Consider the following 9,454-nt stretch of genomic DNA (forward strand, 5'->3'; position numbering starts at 1 on the left):
TAGGCTGGCCTTGAACTCACTATGTAGGCTAGGCTGGCCTTGAACTCACTATGTAGGCTAGGCTGGCCTTGAACTTGCAGTGATGTTCCTGCCTCAGCCTCCTGAGTGCCAGGATTCCCAGTGTATGCCTCCACATCTGGCCAGACTATGATGTCAAGTGAAATAAATCAGACACACAAGCTTAAACATTGCATGATTTCTCTTATGCACAAAACCCAGAGTAAAATAAAGAGCAAAATAAAAAATAGATAATAGAAGTAGGGAGATAGATTATTCTCAGCAGAGAAAGGGATCAAGAGATGGAGGGAGGGAAAATGCAGGAGAAGAATAACGGGTGAAAGAAAAGGAATTATGATGTGTCAGATACACGTGCCAGCTCCATGCAAGGAAGGTAGATATTCTGTATGCATGTAGTAATAAACTAAAAAGGAACAAGAAAAGAGCTGGGGTTGTGGCTCAGGGTGAAGGCCTTGGGTTAAATCCTCAGTACCATCAAAAATAAAACAAGACCAGAGAAACAAAAACGCCATCTGGGAGAGAAGATCAGAGAGGAGCATGGTGAGCTTGGAATCCTCTCCCGGCTTCCGTGGCGTGAGGGTGGCCCCTGTTCCTCCATGATGGTCTCAGAGGGAGAGAGTGTGGGCCTCCTCGCGGGGACCTGTTCCCCTACTCCTTTGCTTTTCTTCCCTTTCTTCCCCCCCACCCCCCGCAACCAGGGATTGAACTCAAGCCCTTTTGCTTGCCACAAAAGCACTTATTCTACTGAGCCATCTCCCTGGCCCCTTCCCTGTCTTTCTGAATCTGCCTAATGCTATGGGCCCCTCACGCCTCTGACGGCCCAAACCCGAAGTTTCTCCTGTGGCATCTGGCATACTCTAGCCAGTCATTTAGTCATGTGTCACTTAAGCTCTTGGCTGTGCACACACACAAACACACACACACGCTTGTGCCCACACAACCTCACTCCCCTTCCACTAGAATGTAAATTCCTTGAGGACAGGAAGAGTTTTTTTGTTTGTTTCTGAGGGGCAATCTCTCTGTGTTGACCATGGAGATCTCGTTACTTCCTGTTATCTGTCTTGTGGGCTCCCACCTCAGCCTCCCTAGTAGCGTGGACTACAGGCACGCACCACTGCACCTAGTAGGAACAGTCTGTGCTTCTCTTTGCTTGCTTTCTGCCAAAGCATGAAGATCTCTTTCTGTAGCAGAAGGAACACTGGGCTGGGAGGCAGGAAAACCAAGCTCCAGGCCTGGCTCTGTGGGCAGCTCAACGTGTGACTCTGAGCCAGCCAGTCCCCAGGTCTGGGCCCAGTAACTGAGTGTGGCTCACTGTGACCCGCTTCCCCTTTCAAGGTTCTAAGAACTCTGCTCATCTTCTCTCCTAACCCAGGCTGGCCCAGGGGTACCACCCATGAACGGGGCCACCCCACAACTGTTCCTGGAAGGTGGAGCCCTGGAGTCCCAGCACCTCACTCGCCGCTGCCTATCAGCTATTGAATCTACAAAACAGCTAGAGGAAGAGGAGGAAGAGGAGGACGAAGAGGAAGAGGAGGAGGAGGAGGAGGAAAGTCAGAAAGACGAGAACAGCTTCTATGCTGTACCTCTCCGAAGGACAGGGGCTTTTCGTGCCCACAGCCATGACCCCTTCAAAAGACATAGCTGGGGGCCCGGCAGGGAGTACCAGGACCCAGTGATCAGGTAAGCCTCAAGGATCTCCTGTCCTCTCCACCCATCCCTGGGCCCTGCAGCAAATTGTTGAGAAGAAATATTCCAGTGTCCTTGTCCCTTCCTCAAAGAGGTTTCCCTAGAGCTCTCTGTATAAACCCAGCACTCAGGAGCCTGAGGCAAGAAAATCTTGATTTCCAGGCCAGTCTAGGCCACATACTGAGTTCAAGGCTAGCCTGTACTACACAACAAGACCCTGTCACAAACAAATGAACAAGGGGCTGGGGAGATGGCTCAGTAGAATAAGTGTTTGCCTGGCAAGTGCAAGGGCCTGTGTTCAACCCCCGGTTCCACCAAAAACAACAACAAAAAAATGAACAAACAATGCCAAGGATTAAGGAGATTGGGCCTGGGCTTGGGTTTTTAATCCTTCCTCTGGAAAATTGATTTGGGGTTTGGGCTTCTCCCCCTTTTTAAAAATAATAGCTGACAGTTATATACGTGGTTAGTATCCAAGTGTATTTCTTTATTTATTTGATATAGGGTCTTAATACACAGCTCCGACTCATAGTGATCCTCCTGTCTCAGCCTCCCCAGCGCTGGGATTATAGGTGTACACCACTACTCCTCGTTTCAGTGGCCGGCTCGGCACAGCAGGCAGTACTGGGGATTGATCCAGGGTCCTTGCACTTGCCAGGCAGGCACTTAAATGATTGAGCTATCTCCCCAGCCCTCCCCTCTTATTTATTTATTTATTTATTTATATATTTTTAATAATTTTATTGAGAACGGGGCCAGGGAGATGGCTCAGTAGAATAAACGCTTCCCTGGCAAGCGCAAGGGCCTGAGTTCAATCCCTGGTTCTGGAAAAAAAAATAAAATAATAATAATAATTTTATTGAGAAACAGCAATGAGACAGTTTCAAAATCGATTAGTAGCACAGTTTCACTACTTAATACACTGCATATTGTTGTCTTAGTTTCCCTTCTTTTTTATTAAGTCATTGGTACATTTTAGGTATACATAATGATTGCATTCATTATAGAGAATTTGCATCTGTATATGATATAACTTGATTTTATCCCCATCCTCCTACCCTACCTTCAACTTTTGGTTCTATGAGACAAGGTCTTGCCATGCAGTTCAGGTTGGCCTCAAATTCACGCTGTAGCCCAGGCTGGCTTCAGACTTCATGCTGATCCTCCTGCCTCAGCCTCCTGAATGCACGGATCACAGGTGTGCATCAGCTGCTCAGCTCTTTCCCTGGAGAATTAGAACCCAGTTTACCATAAGCCTTGAGGAGGATGGACCCGCCTTCCAAAATGGGACTGTCTCTAGTGTCCCTAACTCCTTCTTTTCATCTAATGTCTGTGGGAGTGGGAATGTAAAGCTGGGGTAAGTTATAGGACATTTATTTGTCTGTTTTTTGCATTACTGGGGATTGAATCCAGGATTTTATTTATTTATTTATTTTTGGTAGTATCAGGTATCAAACTCAGGACCTTGCATTTGCCAGGCAGGTGCTTATGCTGCTGAGCTATCTCCCCAGTCCAAGGATTTTTATCTATTTATCTATCTATTTATTTATTTATAACCAGGAATCAATCTCATAACCTTGCACTTGCCTGGAAGGTGCTGTGCCACTGAGCTATATCCCTGGCCCTAGGTTTATTTATTTATTTATTTATTTATTTTGCGGAACTGGGGATTGAACTCAGGCCCTTGCACTTGCCAGGGAAGGACTTCTACTGAGCCATCTCCCTGCCCTTTGTGGTATTTTTGAGACAGGGTCTCACACCCAGGCTGATCTTGAACTCGCAGTGATCCTCCTGCCTCAGCTTCCTGAGTACTGGGATTATAGGTGTCCACTACCATGCCCGGCTCTGGATCCAGGATATTTTACACCACCAAGCTTTTTTATTTTTTATTTTGAAACATGATCACACAGTCACTCATATTGAGCTTGAAATTGGGATCTTCCTACCTCAGTCTTCCAGAGTTACAGGCTTTAGCCACCACGCCTGGCTGATGCTTAGCTCCTAAGGCTCCACCTCTTGCTTTGGGTTTCATAGATCCATAGGACAGTGTCAGAGCTGGAGGGAATTCAGAGCTCACATGACCCAACCTCCCCATTTTACAGATGAGAAAACTGAGGCTGGAGAACGTCAGGAGGTTTCTTGGGTGAAGTGGGCTCAGGTCTCATTCTTTCCTTCTGCTGCTTCCAGGCTGAGGCCATCCAAGATGTCTCAGACTAACCCGTACATGCTGCCATGGGGGGCAGCCACTCTCTTTCAGAGTTGTGCATATGCTTTGGCGCATCTCTTCCCCCTGCCCTGGAAAATCCCTGACCACTTCCCCAAAGACAGAGGAAGTCAGAAAGAGAAGGTGCAGGGGCCCTGGTGCAGAGTTCAGTCCTCGCAGTCCTCGTAGTCCCTGCAGGGGCCTGCTGGCCATGGAAGGGCACCATTGCTGTGTTTTGGCAATGGAGGCCGTGGACAAGTCCCCTTAGGTCTGGTGAGTGGAGCGATGTCCTCTGGCTGCTGGGCATGGCTGTCGGGCTGAGGGTGGGGGCAGAATACCCTGAATCTTAAACTGGCTTGGGTGGGAACTTGGGTAAGAAGCAAAACCCGCAAACTCAGCGTACCTTCCTAGTACCCTATGCACGGTGCCACTTGCTTCTCCAGGGCTTCGTGTCACTCACCTTTCAGGATCAGACATCAATTCTGCGCCTCGGGTCGAAAGGGAAAGCGCCCTTATTCTCCATTTAGCTGAGTAAGGGCAGAGGAAAGATCAGAAACCAGACAAGGAGCGAGAACACAGCCGGTCCTTCCCGAGAGCAGTACCCATTTTGCCCAGCAGGGGCCAGTCTTGCCCGCAGCCAATTCTGAACTCTGCCTCCACGGAGCCCTAAAGGGAGGCCAGTTTGAGTCTTAGGCTGTGCTCAGGCAACAGGAAAGGTTGGGCGGGGTGGGGGGCACCCAGCAGGGCTGGGCCAACGTGGGTTCCTCCTGGTGTCCATCACTGGCCACAGGCTACAGAGAGCAGTGGCGGCCATGTGTGTTTCAGGAGGCTGCAGGCATCGGGATGCCCAGGCCCCGAGGGAGCCCGCTCACTGCAGAGCCAAGAGGAGCTGGACACCCTCCTGGGACTACAGCAGCAGGGCGGCCAGCCCTCCCACCTGGTATGATGGACAGGTCCCACACAGGCCGCAGCCTCTCCTCTGTGCCCACCTGACCAGTTGCTGCCCTGTGCCTCTTCCGTCCTGCCAGCTTTTGGGTCTCTGTGCCCAGTGTCACTCTGACTCCATTTGTGCCCTCTGTACTCTGTCTGCTTCCCTGGTCTGTGCGCCCTGTCCCCAATTGGATCTCTGTCTCTGTCCCTGTGTTTGACTGTCTCTGTCCTTGTCCCTGTCCCTGTCTCTAAGACTCTGTGTTCCTTCCTTTCTGTGTGTGTCTCTATGCTGTGGGTGGTCTCTGTTCCTCTCTCCTTAAAAACAGCCCCTGTTCCCTTCACTGAGAACCGTGTCTGTCTGTGGACCCCAAGTTCCCCCACATGGAACTGCACTTGCTGGGATGAATCTGTGTCCTCTGAAAGAGCCACCAGTTCTTTAGCGAGAGCACTATGGCAGCATTGACGAGAAAGGACAGAGAGGCTACCCAGCTTCCCAGTTTGAGGGCCCCGAGCTGGGATGTGCGGAGGCTAAAACAGGATCTGAGAGTCCATGGGCTCTGCTGGCACTGCCGGGTGTGCTCAAGTCGCTGCCTAGGTGGGAGTCTCCACCCCAGCAGCTGAAGGCTGCCTCCCCTCCAGCTCAGCCTAGGCCCGGAGACCCCAACCCCACCCTTATTATTAGGAGAAAGAGGCTGTCAGGAAGCAGCAAGAGCACACTCTCAGCCCACCTACTTTTTCTCCATCTAAATCTGTGCACGTGTCCCTCCCCAGCCAATACACACGAGCACACACATGCCACACATGCATGCACACAAAAGCACACATTCCCACCTGCACACGTGTGTACATGCGCATGTGCGAGCATGCACACGCACATATAAAACACACACCCCATCAGGGGATAGAGTAGAAAGAACAGGATTTTGAGCAGGGCGTGGTGATGCAGAAGGATCACAAGTGCTGCAGGGGCTCACTAGCAAGACCCTATCTCTAAATAACGTATAAAAAGGGCTATGGATGCAATTTAATGTGAAGTTCAATTCTTAGTACTGAGCAAGGATTTAAAAAAAAAAAGGATTCTGGAGTCAGACTGACTGACACCTAGAACCTTCATTTACTAGCTGAACAGTTTATCTTCCTGAAAATCACAATAATAAAAACAGATCCTTTGCTTTGTTTCTTTGTTTCTTTTTTTTTTTTTTTTTTTTTTTTTTGCGGAACCAGGGATTTAACTCAGGCCCTTGCACTTGCCAGGCAAGCGCTTATTCTACTGAGCCATCTCCCCAGCCCCATCTGCTTTGTTTCTTTTTTTTTTTTTTTAAAGGCAAGCACTTTCTTTTTAAATTTATTTATTTATTTGTGTGTGTGTGTGTGTGTGTGTGTGTGTGGCCAGCTCACCCCACCTGGGGGTGGGGCTGGCTGGCATGTGGTGCTGGGGGATTGAACCACGGTCCCTGTGCTTTGCTAAGCTTGTTCTAAGTAGGTGCTTTAGACCACTGCTTTGTTTCTTGAGACAAGGTCTTGCTATGCTGCCCAGGATGGTCTCAAATCCGTGCCAACTAATTGCTTCAGCCTCTGGTATGCGTGGATTACAGGGGTTTACCACTGTACCTGGCTCTAAAGCTTATCTTTTTTTTTTTTTTTTTTTTTTGAGATAGGATTTTCTATGTAGTTCAGGCTTGTCTTCAACTTTCTGTGCAGCTCATCTGGCCTAGAACTTGCAGTTGTCCTTTGGGGACAGCCTCCCAAGTGGTAGAATTACAATGTGCATTCTTTTTTTAAATTTAATTTAATTTATTTTATTTTTTGACAGAACCCAGGTTTGAACTCAGGCCCTTGTGCTTCTGCAGGGAAGTGCTTATTCCATTGAGCCATCTCCCCAGCTCTACAATGTGCATTCTTTAAAAAAAAAAATTAGCTTTTAAGTTTGTAAATAGATTTTAAAAAGTGTATAGCCTGTTAGTTTCATCTACTTTTTTTTTTTTCAGTGCTGGGGATTGAACTCAGGACTTTGCACTTGCCAGGCAAGTGCTTATTCTATTGGCCTATCTCCCCAGCCCAGTTTCAGCTACTTTGAAGGATGAAGTAGGAAGATCACGTGAGCCTAGGAATGAGGTGAGGTGAAGTGAGGATTGCCTAAAGTTCAAGCCTGGAGTACATAGTGAGCTCAAGGCCAGCTTGAACTACCCAGCGCGATCCTGTCTCACAAAACAAAACGACTCCTAGCCCAGAAGCTGGCACACAACATGAACTGTGGTTTTGTTTTGTTCATGGTTTTGTTTTGAGACAGGATCTCCCTATGTAGTTTAAGCTGGCCTGGACTCACTAGATAGCCCAAGCTGGCTTTGAACTTGCAGCGATCCTCCTACCTCAGCCTCCGGAATGCTGGAATTACAGGCGTGCACCACCACACCCAGCTCAGAATTGTGGTTTGTTTTGATTTTCTCTTTTTCCTTTCCTTCCTTTGTAACTCTTTACCTCTCTTACACTTGTTCCTCCACCCACCCCAACATCATCTGTTCTCCTCTCCCACCCCCCCACCCCGTCCTATTTGCCTCCTGCTCTGATTCCACTTTTCCCTTCATCTCCTCTGTTACATCTTCTCCTTACTTCCTTTGGCTTTTTGTTTGGAGTTGTTTTTCTTTCTTGCTGTAATATTCCACAAAGTCCAGAGACCAAGCCCAGGATTCAGTAGACTAAACCAGAGTTTGCAGGCTGAGTGTTCATGAGCCAAATTGAGCTCCAAAATTTATTTTCTTTGGCCGCAGTGATGCTTATGCTTTTTAAAATTCAAATGTCCTTAAATGGGACTTGGACTTTCCAGTTCGCCAGAGTTATTAACACTTTCTGTTGTATGTTTTCTTATATCTTTTTCACATGATATTAAAAATGAGATCTGGGCCTGGTACACGTGCCTGTAATCTCAACAGTTGGGAGGCTGAAGCAGGAGGATTGCTTCAAATTTGAGGGCAGCCTGGATTACATAGTGAGTTATAGGCCAGCCTGGATTACCCACTCACCTCAAGACCTAGACCAATATCTTTACCTCTGCTCAGATGATCTTCTTTTCTTTTATTCTCTTGCCTTTCCATCAGAGGTGATCAACATCTTGAATTTTGTTTTTTATGTTTACTAGTAATTTCTATTTTTTTTTCCTGATACTGGGATCAAACTTAGATCTTCACACATGCTAGTCAAGTACTTTATCACCAGCCTTTTAAAACTGCTTTAACAGGGCTGGGGAGATGGCTCAGTAGAATAAGCACTTCCCTGGCAAGTGCAAGGGCCTGAGTTCAATCCCCAGTTTAGAAAAAAAAAAAAAAAAAAAAAAAAATTAACACACTAGGTATACAGTGCTGCCCATCTCTAACGGCAGCAAGTTGGGAGGCTGAGGCAGGCAAGTTTGAAGCAGTGTATTGAGACCTTGTCTCAAAATAAGATATAAAAAGGGGGGGCTGGGGAGATGGCTCAGTGCAATAAGCACTTCCCTGGCAAGTGCAAGGGCTTGAGTTCAATCCCCGGTTCCACCAAAAAAAAAAAAAAAAAAAGATATAAAAAGGGCTAGGGATCTAGCTCAGTAGTAGAGTGACTCTGAGTTAAATTCTTTTTTAAGGGCCAGGGAGATGGCTCCGTAGAAAAAGTGCTTGCCTGCCAAGTACAAGGGCCCAAGTTCAATCCCCTGTTCCACAAAAAGAAAAAAAAAGAATAAACAACTGAGCTAACCTGCAAGCCCCAAGTTAAATTCTTAGCAATGAAAAAAATTGTTTTAGTGTAAAATGTGCCTTACTGATTAGTATGTCTTTTTTCTGAGTTGTGTTTATTTTTTAAAGATTTATCTATTTTTTTGGTACATGTGGTACTAAGGACTGAAGCTGGTCCTTGAACTTGCCAGGCAGGCACTTAGACTGGTGAGCTATCCCCTCACCCCTTTTTTCTGAGTTTTAAAGAAAGGATTTCATGTTGTTCAAAATTTCATATAATTTGTATTTTTACTTAGCATTGATTTTTCATTTTTATTTGTGCTGCAAATATAATCTGTTCATTTAAATTCCATTCTTCTGTAGCCAGGCAAGGTGGCACATATCTGTAATCCCAGCACTTGGGAAGCCGAGGCAGGAGGATCATTGTGAGGTTCAGACCAGCATGGGCTACAAAGTGAGCTCAAGGCCAACCTGAGCTACATAGCAAGAACCTGTCTTAAAAAGATAAAATAATGGGCTGGTGAGATGGCTCAGTGGTCTGAAGCACCTACTTAGAACAAGTTTAGCAAAGCACAGGTACCACAGTTCAATCCCCCAGCACCACATGCCAGCCAGCCCCGCCCCCTAGTGGGCTGAGCTGGCCACACACACACACACACACACACACACACTAAATTAAAAAAAATTAAAAAAAAAAGATAAAATAATAACAACAAATTTAATTCTTCTATTCATAGATATTTAGGTCATTTTCTTTCTTTGTTATTATCTTATTTTCTTTCTTTCTTTCTTTTTTTTTTTTTGGCAGAACCAGGGATTGAACTCAGGCCTTTGCACTTGCCAGGGAAGAGCTTATTCTACTGAGCCATCTCCCCGGCCCTTATTTATTTTCTTGTTGCTGAGACAAAAGAACCAA

The 9,454-nt window shown here is 46.7% G+C and overlaps 1 protein-coding gene across 4 annotated transcripts in view; it reads left to right on the plus strand.

Moving 5' to 3' along the window:
• The window catches only part of Arhgef2 (Rho/Rac guanine nucleotide exchange factor 2), a 58,570-nt gene that overhangs the window by 9,170 nt on the left and 39,946 nt on the right, over positions 1-9,454 (plus strand). The window contains exons 2-4 of one of the 4 annotated variants that reach the window (XM_023713565.1): positions 1,391-1,698; positions 4,733-4,847; positions 6,826-6,861. In XM_023713565.1, coding sequence (XP_023569333.1) covers positions 1,412-1,698; positions 4,733-4,847; positions 6,826-6,861 — 438 coding nt within the window. In that variant the 5' untranslated portion in view covers positions 1,391-1,411. Of the gene's footprint in view, positions 1-1,390; positions 1,699-4,118; positions 4,181-4,732; positions 4,848-6,825; positions 6,862-9,454 lie in introns of those variants that run through there. The other 3 variants (XM_023713566.1, XM_023713567.1, XM_023713568.1) reach the window with 3 other exon arrangements.

This window comes from Octodon degus, unplaced genomic scaffold (genome assembly GCF_000260255.1).
Source record: "Octodon degus isolate 3935 unplaced genomic scaffold, OctDeg1.0 scaffold00032, whole genome shotgun sequence".
Taxonomy (NCBI): domain Eukaryota; kingdom Metazoa; phylum Chordata; class Mammalia; order Rodentia; family Octodontidae; genus Octodon; species Octodon degus.